A 25,500-nucleotide genomic window follows, 5' to 3' on the forward strand; every position below is an offset into this window, starting at 1 on the left:
TCTCCCTCTCCCACTCCCCACTGCTTGTGTTCCCTCTCTCACTGTGTCTTTATCAGATAAATAAATAAAATCTTCAAAAAAAATTATGTTCCTACAAATAAATCTACACTGAGACCTGTCAAAAGAATATTCCTTTTAGAAATAGTTTTATGACAATAGGATAAACTTGCATATAAAAAATTTAATTAAACATGAATAGAACATTCACTTGCAGCCTATAGTGAAATTTAATTGGCCAAATTCCTTGTTCCTTTAGTTTAATACTCTGTGTGACATTAGTCTGGCATAGAGATGAAGAGAAGGTTTATAGGCCAGTTGCCAGATTTGTACTTTACTTTATCTCCTACTAGTTGTAACTTTGGACAAATTATATAACCTCTTTGTGCCTCAGTCTCTCCTTATGCCTCAGTTTCCTGGTCTTCTCATCATTATTCTGAGGATAATAATACTATATAGTCCACAGGGCTGTTGTGTGAGTTGAATGGATTAAAGTTAAATGGATGTGAAGAGTTTAAAATTCTCCAACATTCAGTAGGCACTCAAAAAAAGAAAAAAAAAACCCAGCTAATACAAATATAAGCTGTATTTTTGAAATATGCAGTCATATATTCCAGTCATTAAAAGTAAGATAGTAATGAGATATACAAGTCATGTTTACATATGGTAATCATTTCTAGAATCTTAAAGGTAAAGTAGAACTTACAGGTAAGTTGTGGGGGAGGGGTGAGGTGGGAGCCGGAAGGATAGAGAAGAGGGAGAATTTTATGTGAGTGGAAACAGAGATTCATGCCTCGCTTGCTGCTGCCCACACTATTTCTCACTTATGTGGGTACAGGTTCCTTCAAGGTCCCACGAGGATTCTGGGAAGGTAACAGCCTCAAATCTAGCTCTCTGTGGGTAGAGTGTCACTACTGGGCTGAACATCCCCCTTCTCTGTAGCTGGAGGAGGACTCCTACTTATTGCTCATACCTGGAGAAACCTGACATTCTAGAGCAGAACTTCTCAACAGTGACTGCCTACTTGAGAGGTTTTGGAAAATATGCTGAGTCCTGCCTAGAGATTATGATTTAACTTTTGGGGAAAAGTTGAGGTATCAAAACACCCTACAGGATTCTAATATACAGCTAGCAGTTTGAGAAACATTTCTAGAGGCCTCTTCATTTTGTCACTCCCTTAGTCACCCTCTTAGAACAGCTTCTTTGTGGCTGATACAGGGCTAAAGAATCTTATCTCTCTCTGACTGATATTACCTAAGTCTCAAATAGCCTGACCTTTATAGCTGCTGAAGAACCCACATTCACTGAAATGAGAGGTCAAAGAGAAATCACAGGTCATTCATACGAAGGAGGGAGACAAAAACAATCAGAACTCGTGACTCCTAATAAAGCAGATTATGGAGGAAACAGAAGAGAACTTAAGAAAACATTTATCTGAAAGGCACAATTAATCAGGGATTTAAAAATAAATGAAAGGATTTAAAAATAATTCTAAAACAAAAAGAGATTTAAGATAATATTTCTGGGGACTCCTGTGTGGCACAGTAAGTTAAGCATCCATCACATGGTTTCGGCTCAGGTTATGATCTCAGGGTTGTGAGATTGAGCCTCACATCAGGCTCCATACTCAGCACATTCTGTTTAGGATTCTCCCTTTGTCTCCTTCCGCCCCTCCCCCTCTTCTCTCTCTCTCTCAAATAAATTAATCTTAAATATATATATATGTTTCTAAAGTCAAAAATTGAGTAGGAAAATGAAAATAAAATACAGATGAAAACTGGATTGATAATCTAGAAGGTCAAATAGAGGCACAATCTGGAGAAAATAAAGAAGAAATGGAAATCAGATAAAAAAGAGATACATAATAGGGTTTTAGGGTATTTGACCTATAAATATATACTTAATACATAAATCAGGAAAGTAAGAAATATGGTAAGGAAATAAATACTAGGAAAAATGCCCTTTTTTGAAGACATACTTGAATTTTCAGATCAAAAAGGTTACCAAGTGCTAGACTTAGAGTAACATTATTTGATTATTTATTTAATTCCAAAGACAGAAAAGAATTGGTTAATAACAAAGGAAAGGAAAGCAGAGTTTCATACATCTCATCTAAAACTCTGAGGCTAGAAAATAATAAACTGTTTTCAACTTTTGAACAGAATGGCAATTGAAGAATCCTCTATTTGGATGAATCATCATTTATTTTTTTATTTTTTGAATCACTTATTTACGAGAACAAATGACAAATTTTGGGGTATGAAAAACTTTAGAAGGTAATCTGCCTACCTATTCTTTCTGAGGAATTTACTTGGGAAACTATTTTATGCAAATTAAAATTAAATATAATTAAAATAATGATTCAAACTGGAAGTCTTTATGATACAAAAATGTATTTGGAATTATCCCATGGCACCAGAATGAAAGCTCTGGACTTCCATCTCACAGTGGCTGCCATATAAAAATAATAAAACATTCCAAAGCATTATCAGGGAAGTGATCCATAAGAGATGTCCAGTTGGGAAGAGGCAGCTTTTAGAGCAATCCCCGTGCTTCCAGCTGAGCAGTGTCCTACTCTTGTGTTTCTTCCCTTTATGTGCCATTTCACGTCCATCCCACGGGTGTGCAGCAACCTTCCTTTAACTCTAACCCATCCAGGACAAAATCAAGGCCCTTACCTATATTCCCTTTAACTCAACTACAACAGGACATAATTTTCCAGGGAATTTTCCTAAATATAAAACCAAAAAAGGGAAAAGTAGAGAGGGATGAATTAAAAAAATATATAAGTAGCCCAAAACAAATACAATTTACAGAAAACAGATTTATGATTTTATGCTAGTGAATTAACCCACCAAATTTATAATCCAGGTTTCATTCTTCATATTATAGGAGAACCTAGTGCTAGGAACTCAGTTTTTATTCCTAGGATCTTATCTCCCATTCCTTCTCCGCTATTGGAAAAAATTTTCCATGGATCTCCTATTTCTGTACATCTTGCAAGCAGAGGCACTGGATGCCTTTGTTCCTAACCTCTCAAGGATTTCTGTATAACAAACAGCTTTGAAAGAGTGCTTTCCTCTGAGTAAGAGCAGGCATATTACTGTCCATTATAAAATATCTGGGTTCCATAAGCTCAAGCTTCCACTCTTGTAATATAACCCTGTGTGTGCAGGCATCTTTGGCCCTCTGCTAAATGTCCTGTGGAGCTAGGGTTCAGAGAACTGGTGCAGAAAATGCTATTCCTATCAATGTGAGCCATAATTCAGCTTTTTAAAAAATATATTTATTTCTTTTCAGTGTAACAGTATTCATTGTTTTTGCACCACACCCAGTGCTCCATGCAATCCGTGCCCTTTCTAATACCTACTACCTAGTTCCCCCAACTTCCCACCCCCTGTCCCTTCAAAACCCTCAGATTGTTTTTCAGAGTCCAGAGTCTCTCATGGTACACATCCCCTTCCAATTTCCCTCAACTCCCTTCTCCTCTCCATCTCCCCTTGTCCTCCATGCTATTTGTTATGCTCCACAAATAAATGAAACCATATAATTGACTCTTGCCTCTGACTCTGGAGTCTATTTCACAAGCATAGATGAAACTGTAGTAGGCTAATTTGTTAGCTTGTAAGTAGGGTCAAATCTCAGAACTTTCACAGTTCTTTGCACCTACTTTTAGGAAAGAAGTTTGGAGATATAATGACAGAAACTGTGATACCCCACACCCCTATTCCTTTACAAACTGAGTGATAAAAATACTTTGGGCTTATTATTCAGTGAGAAGGAGAGCACCGTATCCAGGTCCCTGTGGGCTTAGAAGGACCCTGTGTATATACCCATTTTGTCTACTCCATAAGTCTATCTGCTTCTAGGTATCAGGATTTATAATTTAGGTTATTCCTCAACTAAATTCACAAAATTAATCCATATAATAAAGTTTTTAAAAAGAAATAAAACAATATGACAAGGGATTATGTAAACTAGAAAAGAAAATCATGATCACTCGAGGACAGAGTTTGTGTATAATTAATCTTATTAACCAAATATCTAGCATTTGGTTTGATTTATTTCTTCTAAATCATGTTAAGCATGCATTTATTGAAAGACAAAAAAATAAAAATAAAAAACCCATCATTTCCTAGTACTTCAACCAACTTTTGGCTTTCCTCTTATAAGCATACTGAATTTTTAAAAGCATTTTACAAAATTAGCATGTCTAACACCTCCCTGAAGAATATTAAAATGACCATAATTTGAGAAATTGAAGAGGAAAAATAGGCAAAATAAAGGCACAGTATCTGTAATGAATAAAAACCTACAGAACTATGAATATAGAAGAAATTAAAATAATTATAATGAGTTCTTTGTATAACTATGCTGCTTTGAAACATGGGTGTAATAATGAATAATCTGGGGAAGTATAAATGGGTAAAGAGCCTCAGCAAGAAAATGAAGACATAGGAGAACCTGGGTGGCTCAGTGGGTTAAAGCCTCTGCCTTTGGCACAGGTCATGATCCCAGGGTCCTGGTATCGCCCGCATCCGGCTCTCTGCTCAGCAGGGAGCCTGCTTCCCTTCCTCTCTCTCTGCCTGCCTCTCTGGCTACTTGTGATCTCTGTCTGTCAAATTAAAAAAAAAAGAAAAGAAAAGAAAAAACAAAATGAAGACATAAGTAAATTAATAACTATGAAATTTTGAGAAATAGTCAAATAACTATCTTTTACAAAACTATCATCTTGGGGCACATGGGTGGCTCAGTGGGTTAAAGCCTCTGCCTTCAGCTCAGGTCATGATCCTAGGGTCCTGGGATCGAGCCCCGCATCGGGCTCTCTGCTCAGTGGGAAGCCTGCTTCCCTTCCTCTCTCGCTGCCTGCCTCTTTGCCTACTTGTGATCTCTTTCTGTCAAATAAATAAATAAAAATCTTAAAAAAAAAAAATCATCTTGAAGCCGTGTCAGAGGTCTATTTCTTCAAAGTTTCAAAGAATTATTTAATGGGCACCTGGGTGGCTCAGTCAGTTAAGTGGCTGCCTTTGGCTCAGGTCGAGATCTCAGGTTCCTGGGATCAAGGCCCACATCAGGCTCTTGGCTCAGAGGGGAGTTTCCCTCTCCCTCTGCCCCTTTGCCTGCTTTGGAGCTCTCTCTTTCTCTCTCTCTCTCTGAAATAAATAAATAAAATCTTTAAAAAAAAAAAAGAATTATTTAAATTGTTTCTGAGCATAGACAAAAATGGAATACTTTCAGTTCTTTTTAAAAAGATGTCTTTGATCCTCAAGTCTGACTACAAGAACATAAAACCATTCTAAATCTCACTTACGAATATAGATTTTTTTTAAAACCTAAAGTAAAATATTAGCTTAATTGTTTCATTTGCTTATTCTCAACTCAGGAACGTAAAACAGTTTTCATATTTCTCCAATTTCATTCTGATTGCTTTTGGTTATTAAAAGTCAATCTAATTTAGTATTTTGATTCCACATGCTAGCTGAGGCTTTCCCTTCCACTGTCTAGCCAGTCTATTGACACTGCAGGAGCTGAAGTGGAAAAAGTACGGCCAGTGAGTGGGAGGTGAATGTAGTCTTTCTAGCTCACCTCCCGCTCTTCCTTCTCATAATCTTTTGTGCTTCTAGTATAGGAAAATGTGCTAAAGTCAGCTCTTACCAGTTTGTTAGAACTGACTGTTGAGTTTTCAGAATTCTATGAGATAGTTATTATTGTTAAACTATGTAAGCTAAAAATTCAATGACAAAGTAAAAACAAAGTCAATACTCAAAACCCATCCCTAATTATTTTACTCTATGTTACTATTACCTGTGGCTGAAATAATTTACATCTATTGTATCCATATGGCGGAACTATTATATAATATCATGTTACTACACATTTCTTTTTAATTGCTCATTCAGTGATGTCCCATCAGTATCTTGAAATCAGCCATGGGTGTATTTACACTACAGGAATTAACAAACAGTACAAAACGGGGGGCTTGATTTGTTATTTGACTAAATTTAAGACAGTGGGGGAAAGTGAGGGAGAAAATGTTGATGAAGATTAAACTTACAAGTATGTCTTGGGGGTGCCTGGGTGGCTCAGTGGGTTAAGCCTCTGCCCTCGGCTCAGGTCATGATCTCTCAGGGTCCTGGGATCTAGCACCACATTGGCCTCTCTGCTCAGCAGGGAGCCTGCTTCCCCCTTTCTCTCTGCCTGCCCCTCTGCCTGCTTGTGATCTCTCTTTCTCTCTGTCAAATAAAATAAAATAAAATCTTAAAAAAAAAAAAGTGGGTCGTGCCTGTAGCCATTACACTATGAATAGCACACAAAATTGAAGATATATTCTAGAATTCAAAAATTATTGTCTGGTTCAGCAAAAAGAAAGTAGCTTGTGCCATTAAGGAATGAATGAAATTCTAAGATATGTCTTTATTGTTTTACTTTCACGTTATTCATTAAGGTAAATGAAAATGTCAATCAACATACATGTTGAAACTACACTTGGAGAAAAAAGGTTACTAAATATTTACCAGCACCACACCCTCCTCCTCCACCCCTGTATAGGAGTAAGAGAGGAGAGAGAAGGAAAGAACAGCACTTCTTACTTAACCTAGCTACTGCTATTCTCTTCTTTCTTGTTTGTCATCTTCCAGGCAACTCTAGTCACAAAGAGCCTTCCTGATGAAATGGGTGGAGATGGTCAAAAGACAGAAACCTCCAGTTTATAAGATAAATAAATGTCCTGAGGAAGTAATGGTGGCTATAGTAAAAAAATACTGCATTGCATATTGAAAGTTGCTAAGGGAATAGATCTTAAAAGTTCTCATCATAAGAAAGAAGTTTGTGACTTGGTGATATGGTGATGGATATTAACTAGACTTATTGTGGTGATCATTTCACAATATATACATATATCAAATAATTATGTTGTATACATAAAACAAATACAATATTATAGCTCAACTATATTTCAATTGAAAAAAAAAAAAAAAAAAAGCTTTTCCTGTGTGCTTATATAGTAACACTGTGTTAGGCATTTGGTGGTGGTGTGGGAGATGGTGTTTGTCCCAAAGGAAGAGGAACCTCAGAATTTCTAATTTGACATAGTGCTTGCCCTCAAAAAATTGCAATCCTTACAGTTGGAAGAAGAAGAAGAAGACAAAAACAAAACAAAACAAAACAAAAACCCTAACTCTTTAAGGAGACATGGGTGATAGTTCCTCAGAGAGACCAGTTCCCTAACCAAGGAGAGCCTCCTTCAGCCACATCTCTTCAGATTCATCCTCAACTCTTCCACCTCCAGTATATGTCATAGCCTCTTTTGCTAAGGATCACTAGCTTGGCAGTCAGCAATCTGCATGCGATACCAGCAAAATGACCCAAGCCTAGTTAGAACCTCAGTGTCCATTTTCCCCCTTCAGAAACGCAAGCATCCTTGCCATGCCAAACAATGGGATGCAGTGTGCTCTGATTTCTCCTCCCATTCCACCTTCCAAATTTGTTTTTATATAGCTAAACGTAGGGCAAATCAGCAAGTATGCTAACAGGTGTGCAGCTGAAGAATGAGACAGCAAACTCTACCTTTTGAAAAAGTCTGTATAAGTAATTCCTTAGGAAACCCCAAGCCTCCCTGCTCCCTTGAACCCTGAAAAGAGAAGGAAAAGCCACTGCAGACTCTATGAGGTTAATGACATAATTCTGGTATACCCCCCTCCCCACTACAGTTTTCTGCTACTTAGGAGAAGAGGGGAATGTCTAGCCCCAAATATTGGTGTGTCTTTGAAGAATGCAGACTCTTTATTGTTACTTTTTACTCAGCTGTGGGTAAAAAATCATCTGGTCACCCTCTCTAAAACAACAGGATAGTGCCTTTCAATAACTTACTGTATTAACAAAGTAAAATCTAACACTGTACTAAATAAGTATTACTCTACTGTGACTCAGTGGAGTAAATTTCAGGAATAATAAAAAGTTTAAAAAGTACTATTCATTGGCCTCTTACTATGTCACAAATACTGGCTAAGGACTTTCTAAACTTTATTTTACATAATTCTTATACTAACTCTATAAAGTAGCTATTACCTGCATTTGGCCTGTGAAGGACTGAAATTCAGAGGATATCAGTGTTCTGCAGAAGTTCACATAGAGTTGAGATGCAAAGTAAGCCCCAACTCCAAAGTCCACACTCTTTAGTTCACCATACGGAAATTCATATCTAAAAACACCTCTATATATTCTGGAAATGTATTTGAAAAATGATTTAGTAAGATATGGCTAAAAAAATGATCTCCTTAACAAGACTGTATAGCCAACATCATCCTTAGGGTGTAACACTTGACACATTCCCCTTTAAATTGGAAGCAGAAGGATGCCCAGTCTCACTAAACTGCACTATTCTAGAAGTCCTTGCCAGTGATGTTAAATAACATAAGACAAAAATATTAAGTATTTTTAAAAGAACAGATAAATCATTTTATGAAGATTAAATGATTATTTAAAGAAAAATCCAAAGAGAATAAAATAAAATCTCATTGGAAATTATAAGATTATAAGAAAGTTTAATAAAAATTTACCAGAACAGTTTGTGTACTCAACATGTTATTACACATGTACTTACTACGTGTCAGTTACTGCTCTAGGTGCTGGGTATACAACAGTGAGCAAAGCAAACTCTCAATTTACACTTTAGGATAAGATGAGGAGACAGATATTAAACTAAATGAACAAATGAATGTATAATATAAACCCACTAGTGATAAATACTATGAAGAAAAATATAGTAAGTTAAAGGAATTAAGACTGATAGGGATTACTATTTTAGATAGAGAAGGGGACAGAAAAGATCTTTCTAAAGACATGGAAATTTGAGTAGAGTCTTAACAAAATTCTCTTACAACTTAAGTAAGTAACCTTTGGCAGTAGCCAGGGGAAGAATATTGCAGGCAGAGGGACGAGCAAATACCAAGGTTCTTAAGTGGGAGCTTAAGTTCCTTTCTCCTTAGACCAAAAAGCTGGAAAATTCATTCTGCTTCAATGTGAAGGTGGGGGGTGGTGTATGCACAGAGAGAGCCCTAAAGGGGCATTCAGTGGAAGTTCCTTTACTTAGAAACATGAGCAATGGGGAGACAGTTCTGTCTTGGAGTGAGAATTTTGAAACTTATTTGAGTCTAGTAGGAAACAATGGGAGAGAACAGAGAACTATCACTCATATTCATATTTTATGGCTACCACCATAGTTGCACTGGGAATAGACTGTAGGGGATGAGTGGTAGCAGAGAGAGCCAACAGCAGGCAAGAGACATATGGAAGTAGCTTGGATGGGAGGTGAAGGTGTCTTGGACTAGGATAGAAGTAATGAGGAAAGTAGTAGTTGGATTTGGGATGTGTTTCAAAGAAAGATCCCGTGAGATTTCTCAACAGTTGGGAATGGGGAATGAGAGAAAGAGAAATCAAATACATTGTCAAGTTTTGGCCTAAGCTTCTGGTTGAATGGAGCTGGGGAAACCTCAAAGAGGAACAGATTGAGAAGGAAGCAAAAGCAAGGATTTGGGTTTCAATATGTTACGTTTGAGTGCAATATACCTAATGGTGCAATGTGCAATATACCTAACGGCAGAAGTCATGTAGCAGTTGGATATATAAATCTGAAGCTCAGGGAATTTGAGGGATTATAAATTATAAATTATAATTATAAAACTGGGAGACATCAGTCTATAGGTAATATTTAAAGATCTGAGATTAGATATCAACTGAAGGTGAGTTTCTGCGGTTGAATGACTGAGTCACAGCATTTAGTGGTCCAAAATATGAATTATGTAATATTTTATTATTATAACTTTATTTACTTTATTACATACCATCAATAGCCAGTTCAAGGATTTAGTGGGGAAATGCCCTTTACAATAAATAAGTGGTGTCATCCTATCTGGTCTACTATTCTGGTATCTGAGCTGACCATAACTCTGTGTCCCATGACTTTAACTCAGGTCTGACAATGTCTCTAATATTTAATGAATTTCCAGCATATTTTTAAAAGGTTAATCAGCTTATGAACTATAGTTTTCTAGAGTTACCCCAATCCTATGACAACAACAGTTTCCTATTTGTCGGTACTTCAAGTGATTATTACCAATATTTTTATCTCCAGGTTAGTCCCATCCTTTTACATTTTGTATTGTAGTATTATTAATACAATGACATCTAATCTATATTACTGGGACTTAACCACATTTCTCCAAATTTATTTTTTTAGATTAGTTTCATAGATTTTTCTGATTATTTTAATTTAGATTAATTTTATGTTTTCTAGGTATGTCTTCTTCAAAAATGAACCTGAACCTAGAAAGAGTGATTTCAAAAAGTTAAATTTAAGATCACACTTTATACCAACAAATATAAAAAATCAAGAAAGCAAGTCAATAGGTAATGCTCTGTGTAACATATTTACTTCTCCTTTAGTTTATTAATGAGTGCTTTTATTTTATTTGTTATTTTATTTATTTTTTGTTATTTTGTTATTTATTAATGTGTGTCTTAAAAGTTCTTGAAAATTTGATGTCTCTGTTGAAAGAAATTGGTTGAAAGTAGAGGGCTCATAACGACAGCATGAGAGATTTCAGTGAGTCAAAAAGGAGAATTTCCTAAGAGGAAGTGATGTTTAATACCAGAATGGGCAATTTATACAAGTCACAAATCAAGAATAAATTTTAATGTTTATTTTTCTAGAAAGAAAATATCTAAGTTTCCTTTCAGGTCAACCCTTAGAGTTTTCTTGTTACTGTTAAAAAAAGAAATCAAGTATGGACATCTTGCTTAATAAAAACTTATTTTATAGAAACTGTAAAGTAAAGGATCTTTCTTTGAAATTTAAGGAATCTGTAAGCTAGGAACTCATGCTGCAGGTCTTCAGAGAATTTGAGTTTTGTGTTGCCTTTGTTTTTCTTTCTCTGGGATTATCAAAGAACCATTCAATTCAAGGATTCAAAGAATCATTCTCATTGACCCCTTGGACTGAGGCTCCTTGACTCCACCTTGCCTTACACTGCCTCATTTCTCTGAAACACTTAATCATCTAAATTCTCAAAGGATTTGTTTGCATACACTGTCTCTACTTCCTCAGCTTTTCTTCAAACTTCAGACAACTTCAGTCTGGTTTTTGTTTCCACCATTCTACTGAAGCTACTCTGATCAAGAGTCCTGAAGATCTCCGTTGCAAAGTACAAATATTTCTCTGTTTTCATTTTCTTCCACTTTTCAACACAAATATAGTTGGTTGATCACTCCCTCTTCCTTAAAACTCTCCTCGTTGGGATTTTGGATCCCATGTATCTTGTTTTTCTGCTCTATCACTCTTCAGTCTCTCCTCTTAATTTATCTTCTCTATCATTAAAATAGTGTACAATTGACCCTTGAACAACATGGGGGTTAGAGGCACTGACTCCATTGCACAGTCAAAAATCTGCATATAACTTTTGATTCCCCCAAAACTTAATAACCTACTGTTGACCAGAAACCTTTCTAATAATATAAACACATTTTGTGTATGTATTATTATATGCTATATTCTTATAATAAAATATGCTAAAGAAAAAATGTTATTAAGAAAATCATAAGGAAGAGAAAATGCATTTATAGTACTGTACTGTATCAAAAAATCCATGGATAAATGGACTCATGTAGTTCAAACCTAGGTTGTTCAAGGATCAACTGTATATCACAGTTTATCTATTCTACTGTTGAAATTTTGGGTTTTTGGTTTGTCAGCCATTACAATGCTGAATGAACATTCTTGTTTATGCATCCTGCTGTATACATGTTAAAACTTCTTGAGAGTGTATATCCAGGATTTATATTGCCAAGTGTACTTATCCTCAACTATAATAAATACTGGCAAACTTTCCAAAGTAGTTGTACCAATCTGTACTCCCATCAGATTTGTGAGGGTTCTTTTTGTTCTGCTTTCTTGCTAACATTCAGAATTAATTGATTTTTATTTTGGTGCACATACTAGTATATGATTATGTTTTAATTTACACTTCCATGATTACCACTAAGTTTGAGAACTTCTTCATAACACTATGGATCAATTAAACTTACACTTGTAGAAATCATTTGAGCTTCAGCTCATTTTATTTCCAAAATTTTATTTATTTATTTGAGAGAAAGAGAGTGTGTGTGCATAAGCAGGGGGAGGGACAGAGGGAGAGAAAGAAGTAGACTCCCTGCTGAGCACAGAGCCTGAAGTGGCTCTTGATCCCAGGATCCTGAGCTCTTGACCAGAGCTAGAATCAGACACTTAACCAACTGAACCACGCATGTGCCCCTTAGCTCATTTTAAAAGTAGGTTTTTGTCCTTTTCTCATTGATTTCTTTATATATTCTACTCACTAGTTTTTTGTTGGTTTTATATATCATGAATGTCTTCCCTTTTCTCTCTCTCTTTTTTTCATTCTATGGTGTCTTTTTGATGAAATTCTTTGACTTTAAATATACCAGATCTTTCCCCCATTTGATAAGTATTTTTTGTTCCATATTTAAGAAGTGTTTCTCTACTCTGTGGTCATGAAGACCTTCTCCTAGTTATCTTAGAAAAGACTTTAGTTCTTCTTTTTATATTTAGGCCTAAACTCTACCCAGGATTAAATTTTGAGTGAGGTAAGTGTCAAATATAGGTATCTCAGCATGTAATTTAAAAGGCTATTCTTTCCCTAGTGCTCTGGGCTCTTTGCTCTGGAACTCTTATTCTGTTTCATTATTTGTCTATTTACCATTAATGCCATATCACATTAATATATGTAGCTTAAAATAACCCTTGAATCTTGTAGAACAAGTCTTCTAATTTTGTTCTCTGAGAATATCATGGGTATTTTATTTTCCATTATGATTTTTTTTCTCTTACCCATTAGTTATTTAGAAGTATATGTCTCCACTCAAAGTACTTGAGACTTATCTTTTTTTTTATTAAGATTTTTTTTTTATTTGTCAGAGAGAGTGAGCACAAGCAGGGGGAGCAGCAGGCAAAGGGAGAAAGAGGCTCCCTGCTGAGCAGGGGCCCCGTTGGGAGACTTGATCCCAGGATCTTGGGATCATGACCTAAGCCAAAAGCAGGTGCTTAACCAACTGAGCCATCTAGGCGTCCCTATTTGAGGCTTTTCTTTCTTTCTTTCTTTCCTTTTCTTTCTTTCTTTTTCTTTTTCTTTTTTTTTTTTTTTTTAAGATTTTATTATTTGACAGATAGAGGCACAGCAAGAGAGGGGAACACAAGCAGGGGAAGTGGGAGAGGGGGAAGCAGGCTTCCCACTGAGCAGGGAGCCCAATGCAGGGCTTGATCCCAGGACCCTGGGATCTTGACCTGAGCCCAAGGCAGACACCCAATGACTGAGCCACCCAGGTGCCCCTATTTGAGGTTTTTCTAATTATCCTTTTGACTATAGCTTTTTAGCACAATTCCATGGTTGTTTGAGGATACAGTCCATATGATTTCAGTCCTATGTAATTAATGTGTGTTTGTCATTCACTATACGGTTAATCGTAAATGCTCTGTATGTGCTTGAAAATAATGTATATCCTACAGTAGTTGAGTACAGTGTTCTGAATATATCTTTTAAGTCAAATTTGTAGCCTGTATTTTTCAACTCTTTTATATCCTTATTGATTTTTCTGTTTGCTCTTCTGATAGTTTGTGAGAAAGTTCAGACTTGCATTTTTCCTTGTAGTGTCAAATTTTGCTTTATAGATTTTTAATATCCTTTAGGTGATGTTATCCATTACATAAAATTTAAAATTATTATGTATCTAGTGAATCGATCCCTTCTTAATTATAAAGTAATTGTCTTATTATCTAATATTACTGTAGCTACCCCAGCTTTCTTTTGGCTACCATTACATGGTATATCTTTTCCCATCATTTTAATACCCTCTTATAACAATGTAATCTAGATTTATCTCTTGTAAATATCATACTATTAAATGTAATAACCTACTGTGGTAATCTTTGTCTTTGAAATGGAACTCTTAGTCCATTTGCACTTAATGTCATTGCTGATATCTTTGGATTTAATTTTGCCATCTTATTTTGTTCTTTATTTGCTCTTTTATTTCTATGTTTTCCCCCCTGTCTTCTCATGTTTTTCTCTAGGATTGAATTTTTTAAGTTTCACTTTTCCATTTATTAATTTGGAAGTTATATACTCTGTTTCTATTCTTTTTTAATTTTTTTATTCTATTATCTTTTTATTATGTCCAGTTAGCCAACATATAGTAAATAGTTACCCAATCTAGACTTTTAAAATCTAGTATTACCCTCATTCTGGACAAAAAAAAAAAAAGGATCTTAGAACACTTCAGTTATTTTACTGACATCTGACTTTTTATGTTATTGTTAAAATCCAGAGTTTTATCTAAATGTTATGTAAATCAGACATGGATGAGACTCAAGGTATGATTCCTCTTGATGCAAAATTCCTCTCTACCTGTAAACCCCTGAAACCAACAATATGTGTACTTGCAAAATGCAAAGCTCAGACAAGCACAGGATAGGGATTCTCATTCCAAAAGGGAGAAATAGAAAAGAAAGAAGGGGTGACGGGTCCTAAGTGAGTCCAACACCAGTACTTGGCACATAGTAAGTGATCAATAAATAATTGTTGATTGAATAAATGCCAGATACTCTTAAGTTTGTTACATCAATTATCTCCTTTAATCCTCACAGCACTGCTTTAAGGTAAGTGCCATTATTTCCCCTTAACAAATGAGAAAACTAAGGCTCACCAAAGTTAAATAACTCAACCCAAGGCTACAGGACTTACAGACAAAAATGTAGGGTGTGGTCCCAGGCTATCTAAATCCAATGTTGTACTTGTCTGTATGCAACCCATCTGTATGCTTGACTAAATCCATCAAAGGATAATCCAGATTAATACATAATTAGAGTTTAGGGGGAGATTCAGTTTGAGGGGAATACTTCTCTCTTCAAAGGAATGATGAGTGAAAAGATTCCTTTAATTAGTGTGATTCCATTTTATTTAGAAATCCATTTTTCCCCCTGAAGATAGCACTTTGTCGTGTGTTCTGAGGTCATAGTTCTGACCTCCCATAGTTTCTGATAAATAGCCAGAGGTAAATAATCAAAAGTTGTATTCTGTTAATAGAAACTCACTTTTACAGCAAAATAGAATATATTTAGCTCTGAAAATATAAATGTAAAGCAACACAAGCACCTAAGTTTATCAAATTACTTTACTAAAAAGTTTACTAGAAGTAGAGAAAATAGTTTATTGATAGTTAGAAGTAGTCAAATAGTATGGAAATATCATTTGTAATTGTATTTGTTTCTATAGAGCCTGTGAAAGAAAATCTGAAATCAAGATCATTTAGACCTTTCCTTTATCTTAAGGATACAGCTGAGGTAGGTTTAATTTGTCCACTTAACAGTTACTTGGTAGAAATTCAGATTAGCGCTGACAATTTTATGTATACTTCTGTAAGTCCCAAATTCAAATGTATTTTAGGATTAAAAATATAAAGTTTTAAGGTGATTTCAACTTTGATATTACTATAACTTTATGTACAGAGATAATACAAAAAATAATATATTATTTGCTTGACAGTCCATACAGCAGAAATTTTTTACCAAGTATGATAAGGAATAACAGTTATCATAAAGTCAGTTAAAACAGGACATCATAAAAAACTCTACAAGCATAATTAAATATTTAATTTCAATTTAAAATATGAAAATACAAATCCATTTGTAATCTTTTCATGTATAGCCAAGATCATTTTTTTTTTTGAGCATGCTATGGTTATTTAAATTATATAATTACAGTAACAATTAACCATAAACAGGTTTGGGACCAACAATACTGACTCTTTTTTTTTTTACTGAAGTATAATTGAAGTATTGAAGAGTAATACACGATGTGATTTGACAACATTATTGACTCTTGATAACCATTTGAGCAGAGGTTCAAGGGCATCTTGAAAAGCAGTTGACTTGCCTTGAGCATTGCGCATGCCTTGGATATTATTCATTAAGTTTTATCCAGGATACTAGAAAGAGAAGTTAACTAGAGAATCAGCAAGGAAAGTCATTTAAAAGAGTTTCCTAGGACTCTGAAAAACAATCTGAGGGTTTTGAAGGGGCAGGGGGTGGGAGATTGGGGTACCAGGTGGTGGGTATTAGAGAGGGCACAGATTGCATGGAGCACTGGGTGTGGTACAAAAATAATGAATACTGTTATGCTGAAAATAAATAAAAAATAAATTAAAAAATTTTAAAAAATTTAAAAAAGAGTTTCCTAGGTATTAATTAATTTATTATTAACCCTGATTATTGCTAACATGGAGGATGAAACGAAGAAATACATACTTTGGACCATAATTAATGACATTATAATTTTTGTTGCAAATGCCACCTTTTATAATTTTTAAGAAGATTTACAGCATCCATTGTCTGCACTATTTTATCCTCAACTACATGTTTTATTTAGGTTCACATTTTTTAAAAAAATCTTTCAAGAAATATATATTGTAACATCATAAGTTTACTCATAATAATAAATTTATTACCAGTTTTTAGAAAAATGTAACATTTTAATTTTTAAAAATTAAATTGAAATATTCATATGAATATTAAAAATTAAATAATACAGAAAAGCTAATAAGAACACAAAGCACTTCCATCCTGTACTTTTTGTACTAATTTTCCCTTTTTAAAGGTAACCATGTTTAACTTTTAGGGGGTTTTTAATTTCTCTTATGATTAACTCCATAATTTTAAAGAATGAACTTCTACTACAATTTTTTTATTTATCTACTTTAAATATTATCTACTGAATAATCAGTAAAATATATTTAAATTAGCTTATTTACACTGCTCTACACTTTACTTCTCCCCATTTTTTCCTTCCTTTTTTTCCTCTTCTCTTTTTTTCTCTTCTTTTTTCTTCTTTCTTTCCATTTTCTTATTTTTGATAGTTAACTTTTGCACCTATAAAATATCTAAGTATTTATTCTTTTGTTTCAACTTTAGTCATTAACTCCTATTCCCCTTTACATAAGATGAAGATTTTAGCAGTCCCATTCTTTTCTCCCACTCTCCTCCACACCTTCTTCCCCAAGTCAAGTATATATTTACTTTTACATTATTGAGGTCAATGATTGTATCAACTTGCAATTCTGTTGGCTATAGGTTAATTCTAAAACTCAAAACTATAAATAATATCTATGTTACTGTGACATTATAAATAATCATTCATTGCAGAACAAAGTAATGTGCTAGGATTACTGTTCTTCTCAATGAGTAAAATGTAAAAACAAAGGCTCCCTTTGCTTATTCTCCATCAGTTACTCAAAAAGCAATGCTATATGTTAGTCTGCCTCACATTGAGAATTTGACTGTCCTGTACACTTTTGTATTTTTTCCTGAATATTCTAGTTGGCTTTTTTTTTCTTGTGGAGAATGATAATAATAGCAAACATCCATATAGTACTTATAGTACTTCTATAGTATATAAATGCTTATATATCTGTATATATATGTATGTGTTTATATGTGTGTGTGTGTATAATTTACATCTCCAACAACTCAATGAAGTAAGTACTATTTTTATTCCTATTTTATAGATGAGAAAGAAAGAGGCACAAAGAAGATAAGTAATTTGGCTGAGATCAAATTATAAAGGACAGAGCTAGGAAGAACCTAACAGTCTGATACATGCTCTTTACCTCTAAGATATGCCGTCTCTGAAAAAGAAACATGTGACTTTCTCATTATATGTGGATACAGTCAAGCTTCCTTATTTGTTCTCTCTATTGAGTAGAATCCATTTCAATCTTCTTGGAGGAATTGTTCGTTGGAGCCCTGTGACTTTTTGTTCTAAATTTGATCCGTTATTCTTAAGCCTGCTCTGGAGTTGTCACTGGGTCATTCCATTCCTGGTTTAGTTGCCAGATTCTAGTACTCCATGTCTTATTTCTTCTTGGATTTCATCTTTATTTTCCTAGAATATTTCTTCAAGAAACTTCCCTAGAAATGTCATTTACTTATTTTTCCCATGTATATGAATGATAGTTTAGCTGAGTCAAATTATATGTTTAAAATCATTTTTTTCCCTAAACTTTGATGACATTGCTCCACTGTTCTATGTCATTCAATGGTGCTAATGAAAAGTTTTCAGTCTTTTGTAAGTCATCTTACTTTTTTTTTCTGTAATCTTCTAGAATCTTCTCTTTATTAATGTTGTTTTGGAATGTTCTAAGGATATGTCTGAGTGTGGTAATTTTACTTCAATTCATTCTGTTCAGTGTTCTATAAACTCCACCGTAAATTCAAATGTCTTTCTTTAGGTCTCAAAAATGTCTTTCTGTCATTTCTTTTCCAGTTTCCTTTCCACTATTTTCTCTGTTCTCTAATGGTCAGATAATAGATTTCTTTGACTGATCCTCTATATTGCTATTCTCTATTTTTTTTTTTTTGTCTCTGAAAATTTGCCCTTTATTCTGATCTTTTTACTTCATTTTGGTTTGGTAATGACATTTTAAATTTCTTTCTTGTTCTTAGTTGTTTTTTTCTTTTCATAGTCTCCCATTATATTTGTTCTCAATGTTTTCTGAGGATATTAGAGTTCATTTTCTTAAGTTATTTTCTGTTTCTTGAATTACCCTCTCTTTTCTGTTGTTAGTGTTCCTTTTATTTATCATGATGGGTATCTCTGAAATTACTGATTTTTATTATATATGATAAATCTTCATTTATTCATATTTAAGACTGAAGATATGGGTTAATCTTTTTATGAAACTGCTATTAATTTTATAAATAAGCATTTCTTTAGAATTGAGAACCAGCTCTTCTGTGTATACACCAGAATTCTCAACCAGCTAGCTTTACTTTAGCATAAAAGGGCAGAGAGCAGGTAGTTTGACTGGTAGTCTGTATTTCAGATGCTAAAATGTAGAGAGTTTCATCCTGGGAACCAAACTCATATTAGCAGTAAGTTCAGTAGCAGAAGAGCACGTATTTTATCCTGGGATTAATTAAATACAATTTCCTATAACTTTGTATGTGGGCTAGAGTAAGTGGGAAATGGGGGAAGTGACAACTGGTTCAGAAATTCCATAGAATTTCAGTTAACCTGCCTCTTTACAACTTTTTTTTTTCATTCTCACCCTAAATATCTGCCAATTTTAAGCCTGGAGTTTCATTGGAAAACAACTTTAATACCAAAAGATTCAAATACAATTGATAAATTCAATAACCATCTTTGATAAGACTACAGAAAATACTTAATATGATAAAGAATATCAACATAATTTTACAAACTATACGTATATAAAACTAATAACCAATTTCATAATTAATGATAATACATTAATCTATGGCATGGCAAGAGTGACACTTGTCACCATTATTATTTACAAATAATATTGTATTGTTTTAATGCAAGTACTGAGCAATGCAACTGGAAAAGATAATGGAAGTAGTAAAAGCTCTGGAGAATTCTGAGGCAGTATTGCTGAGTAAGTCCCTATTATACCATCCCGTCTCAATGACTATAAACTCTAGACAAGATACTCACAAGACACACACACACACACACACACACACACACACACACACGTGTGCCTGCACGCACAAGCCACCTGAAGACCCTAAAGAGTAAACAAAAGAAGGTCAGTTGTAATAACTGACTTGCCTGGAGCAAAGTTGCTATTTTTATGGCTTTTAGCTTGAAGGGTGGATGAAATTAGCACTGCATGGGGCATCTAAAACGCCAATGGAAAACTTATGTAATTTTCTGGCCAGAAGAGCTAGAGAGCAATGTTCAGGACAACTGAAGCTTTTACTCAGCCATCAGAAAGGATGAATACCCAACTTTTGCATCAATATGGATGGGACTGGAGGACATTATGCTGAGTGAAATAAGTCAAGCAGAGAAAGTCAATTACCATATGGTTTCACTTACTTGTGGAACATAAGAAATGACATGGAGGACATTAGGAGAAGCAAAGGAAAAGTGAATTGGGGGAAACTGGATGGGGAAATGAACCATGAGAAACTGTGGACTCTGAGAAGCAAACTGAGGGTTTTAGAGCGAAGGGTCATGGGGGGATGGGTGAGTCTGGTGATGGTTATTAAGGAGGGCTCATATTGCATGGAGCACTAGGTATTGTACATAACAATGAAACTTGGACCACTGCATCAAAAACTAATATGTATTTTATGGTGACTTACACAATATAAAAAATAAAAATAAAAAAATAAGAAAGGAAAGGTTAAAAAAAAAAAGTGAAGGAGGACTAATAGAAGAGAGCCAAAGATGGTAGGTAGCCCCTATCCAAGTCTCTCACTGACCCCTGAACCATGCATGTTTAGGGAGATTGCAGGCAACCCAGCTAAGGATATAACAACTGAACTGAGATTTGAGCTGCTGCTCCAAAGACAGAGGGCATTTTGAACCTGACCAAGTTAATTGTTAAAATAAAAACATCAATAATCTTTGTAAGGATAGAGTAGATCACCAAAATCTCCCTCTATATTAGATGTCTAATAGTATCTGAGACACTAACCTAGGAAAGGCTAGATCACTTTTTCCTGTTTTCCCCTTTTACTCAGAAGTATACTGCTGCATCTCCTCTATGTATGAGTAAAGTTTCTGTTTAAACTAAGAAGGCTTTTTTGGCTCAGTATTTGAACTTCACACTTTCCTTTTATTTGGAGAAATAAATTTTATATGTGAATATAATGGAGACAAAGAAAATAAAAGTTAGCAAGAAGTGTGAACATAGACCAATTTTTTAATTTCTGTGATTTGTTTCCTCCTCTATCAAGAGTTATTAACATTCATATCATAGGGGTGCTTTTGAGGAGTAAGTGAACATTATATTTGGAAGTATTTAAAGAACCAAACAGCTGTTAGTTTTCATAATTAGATATGCCAAATGTGAATAATTAAATTTAAATTATTTATCAATATACCTGGAAAGGAATAAATTCTAAGGTAGTTTTCTATTTTCCCCGATGTTTAGGTGAAGAATGCTAACGCTTTGTGCAACTTATATCCACAGAATACACAACCATGTAGAACACTGGGTCCTACCGTCATTTCTCCTGTACGCAGAATTCAATCCAAAGCTTATAAGAAGGAAAAAGACTCTACTTTATTTGCAGGTATATATTTTGCATTTTTATATGGAAATAGCTGAAAATTAACTGCATCTAACTTTAAGATATAAGTATTAAGAAAATTTTTAACCAAAGAATATCAGTATCTGATCATATCACCACATTATTTCTCTACTTAATAACATCTGAATGATGTTATTCATTCTATTAAAAAATGGTAAAATCAAGATTCCTTAGTATGGTATATAAGATTTTTCCAGACTTCTATTCTGTCTCTTTATCCTCACTGATTCCAGTCACGATCTGGTCTGAATACTGTGTAATTTGATCCATTCTGGTCTCTATGCTCAGAATATATTTCTCTACCTGATAGATTCTTTTTTAAAATTTTAATTTAATTTGATTGAATTTTATAATTTTTTATTAACATATAATAACATATAATGTATTATTAGCCCCAGGGGTACAGGTCTGTGAATCTCCAGGTTTACACACTTCACAGCACTCCCCATAGCACATACCTTCCCCAATGTCCATAACCCCACCACCGTGGTTTGTCTCCCTCCCAATCCCATCTTGTTTCATTTATACTTTTCCTACCTCCCAAACCCCCCACATTGCCTCTCTACTTCCTCATTATCAGGGAGATCATATGATAATTGTCTTTCTCTGATTGACTTATTTCACTGAGCATAATACCCTCTAGTTCCATCCATGTCATTGCAAATGGCAAGATTTCGTTTCTTTTGATGGCTGCATAGTATTCCATTGTATATATATACCACCTCTTCTTTATCCATTCATCTGTTGATGGACATCTAGGTTCTTTCCATGGTTTGGCTGTTGTGGACATTACTGCTATAAACATTTGGGTGCATGTGCCCCTTCAGATCACTACATTTGTATCTTTAGGGTAAATACCCAGTAGTGCAATTTTGCTTGGTCATAGGGGACCTCTATTTTCAACTTCTTGAGGAACCTCCATGCTATTTTCCAGAGTGGTTGCATCGGCTTGCATTCCCACTAACAGTGTAGGAGGGTTCCCCTTTCTCCACGTCCTTGCCAGCATCTGTCATTTCCTGACTTAATTTTAGCCATTCTGACTGGTCTGAGGTGGTATCTCATTGTGGTTTTGATTTGTATTTCCCTGATGCCAAGTGATGTGGAGCACTTTTTCATGTGTCTGTTGGCCATCTGGATGTCTTCTTCGCAGAAATATCTGTTCATGTCCTCTGCCCATTTCATGATTGGCTGTTTGTTCTTTGGGTGTTGAGTTTGATAAGTTCTTTATAGATTTTGGATACTAGCCCTTTATCTGATATGTTGTTGCAAATATCCTCTCCCATTCTGTCAGTTGTCTTTTGGTTTTGTTAATTGTTTCCTTTGCTGTGGAAAAGCTTTTGATCTTGATGAAGTCCCAATAGTTCATTTTTGCCCTTGCTTCCCTTGCCTTTGGCAATGTTTCTAGGAAGAATTTGCTGCGGCTGAGGTCAAAGAGGTTACTACCTGTATTCTCCTCAAGGATTTTGATGGATTCCTTTCTCACATTGAGGTCCTTCATCCATTTTGAGTCTATTTTTGTGTGTGGTGTAAGGAAATGGTCCAGTTTCATTCTTCTGCATGTGGCTGTCCAATTTTGCCAACACCATTTGTTGAAGAGACTGTCTTTTTTCCATTGGACATTCCTGCTTTGTAAAAGATTAGTTGACCATAAAGTTGAGGGTCTATTTCTGGGCTCTCTATTCTGTTCCATTGATCTATGTGTCTGTTTTTGTGCCAATACCATACTGTCTTGGTGATGACAGCTTTGTCATAGAGCTTGAAGTCTGGAATTGTGATTCCACCAACTTTGGCTTTCTTTTTCAATATTTCTCTGGCTATTAGAGGTCTTTTGGGTTCCACATACATTTTAGGATTATTTGTTCCATTTCTTTGAAAAAAATGGATGGGATTTTGATAGGGATTTCATTAAACGTGTAGATTGCTTTAGGTAGCATAGACATTTCACAATATTTGTTCTTCCAATCCATGAGCTTGGAACGTTTTTCCATTTCTTTGTGTCTTCCTCAATTTCTTTCATGAGTACTTTATAGTTTTCTGAGTATAGATTCTTTGCCTCTTTGGTTAGGTTTATTCCTAGGTATCTTGTGGTTTTGGGTGCAATTGTAAATGGGATTAACTCCTTAATTTCTCTTTCTTCTGTCCTGTTGTTGGTGTAGAGAAATGCAACGGATTTCTGTGCATTGATTTTATATCCTGACACTTTACTGAATTCCTGTACAAGTTCTAGCAGATTTGGAGTGGAGTCTTTGGGGTTTTCCACATACAGTATCAAATCATCTGCAAAGAATGATAGTCTGACTTCTTCTTTGCTGATTTGCCTTCTTTTTGTTGCCTGATTACTGAGGCTACGACTTCTAGTACTATGTTGAACAGCAGTGGTGATAATGGACATCCCTGCTGTGTTCCTGACCTTAGCGGAAAAGCTCTATTTTTCTCCATTGAGAATGATATTTGCGTCCACCTGATAGATTCTTATTCATCTTTAATATTTGGGACACTACAGCTGTAATTAAAAGAAATTCTGACTATATATGGCTCAAACAACAAAGATATTTATTTATTTATTGTTTTAAAGATTTTATTTATTTATTTAACAGAGAGAGAAGGAGAGAGAGAACAAGCAGAGGGAGGAGGAGAGGGAGAAGAAGACTCCCTGCTGAGCAGGGAGTCTGATGTAGGACTGGATCCTAGGACCCTGTGATCATGACCTGAGCCAAAGGCAGACATCTGAGCCACCCAGGCGCCCCAAAGATATTTGTAATCTCAAATAATAAGCAGTCTATCAGTAAGTCAGCTCCAGGCTTGGTTAAGTCAGGAGCTTGATGGGATATATCCAGTCCTTCCATCTTTCCTCAAGTTTCTTAAAATGTAACATGTCCTCCTAGACCTACTGTATGGTATGGTGCCTACTACTATTCAAGATAACTTGTATGGGTAACAACATCCACTGAAAAAGAGAAAAGCTTTTTGGTCCGTTTGTAAAGTGAGGAAAATCCTCCTCAAAGCACTCTAGCAGACCTCCCCAGTTGTCTCCTTGGCTAGAATAGCTTAATGCACCCACATCTAAACCAATAAATCATTATCAGCTTAGATAAGGTTTTCCTCCCCAGTTGTCTCCTTGGCTAGAATAGCTTAATGCACACACATCTAAACCAATAAATCATTATCAGCTTAGATAAGATTTTCCAACCTTTAACATGGTCCATATAAGATATATAATAATATAGAGAGTCATATATTAATAATAAATAACATATATAAATATTATTTTATATAATAAATAATATATATTATATATAATACACATATTATATTTAATATATCATATATATTATATTATATATAATGCATATATGATATATAATACATATATTACATATATTATATATGTAATATATAACATATATATGTATATATATATTATATATTATATATAATACATATATTTCATATATAATACATATATTTCATATATTATATTATATTCATATATTATATATAATATATAATTTTATATATTATATATTATATATAATATATATTATATATACTACAAATAATATGATTCATATTTTCATATATTATATATAATACAAATATATATTATATTATTTTATATTATATATTATATATAATATATATAATATATTATATATAATACAAATATATATTATATTATTTTATATTATATATTATATATAATATATGAATATATTTGTATTATATGTTATATATAATACAAATAATTTCATATATTATATATAATACATATAATATATATAATACATATATAATATATGTATTATATATATGTAATATATGTATATATGTAATATATGTAATATATTAATATATGTATTATATATATGTAATATATGTATTATATATATTTCATATATTATATATAATGCAAATAATATGATTCAGCTTCATGGTATCCTAATTGTCTTTTTCTCTGTTAGCTGGACTTGATTGTGGTACTTTAGTAAGGGTCATAACTCCACAAAACACTAAAGTACCACACACATAATACATTGTATTCTATTCTACTTAATTTTTTTTTAATATTGGTCAAAAGATGCTAATTAATTTAGTATCTAAACTGATAGGTTATAGCTCACATTTTGAAAAGCACAGGCTGAAATCATTTAAAGTTTCACTTCCTTGAGTTAGGAAGGAGCCCAACCTCCTGTGAAAGACACAAAAGACTTGGTTGTTTGGAGAAAGGTGAATAGAATAGAGTTCTATTAGCATAAAAGGGGGAAAGGGGACTGTTGAGTAAGCAACCCTCTTTTTACCACATTATTCCTATCTGCAGTGTTTCCTAATAG

General features: G+C 34.1%; 1 protein-coding gene across 7 annotated transcripts in view; it reads left to right on the plus strand.

The window, feature by feature from the left end:
- The window catches only part of C10H1orf141 (chromosome 10 C1orf141 homolog), a 51,607-nt gene that overhangs the window by 15,718 nt on the left and 10,389 nt on the right, over positions 1-25,500 (plus strand). For all 7 annotated transcript variants that reach the window (XM_032301932.1, XM_032301933.1, XM_032301927.1 and 4 more), the window contains 3 exons: positions 10,292-10,404; positions 15,321-15,388; positions 21,049-21,151. In XM_032301932.1, coding sequence (XP_032157823.1) covers positions 10,292-10,404; positions 15,321-15,388; positions 21,049-21,151 — 284 coding nt within the window. The remainder of the gene's footprint in view (positions 1-10,291; positions 10,405-15,320; positions 15,389-21,048; positions 21,152-25,500) is intronic.

This window comes from Mustela erminea, chromosome 10, assembly GCF_009829155.1.
Source record: "Mustela erminea isolate mMusErm1 chromosome 10, mMusErm1.Pri, whole genome shotgun sequence".
Taxonomy (NCBI): domain Eukaryota; kingdom Metazoa; phylum Chordata; class Mammalia; order Carnivora; family Mustelidae; genus Mustela; species Mustela erminea.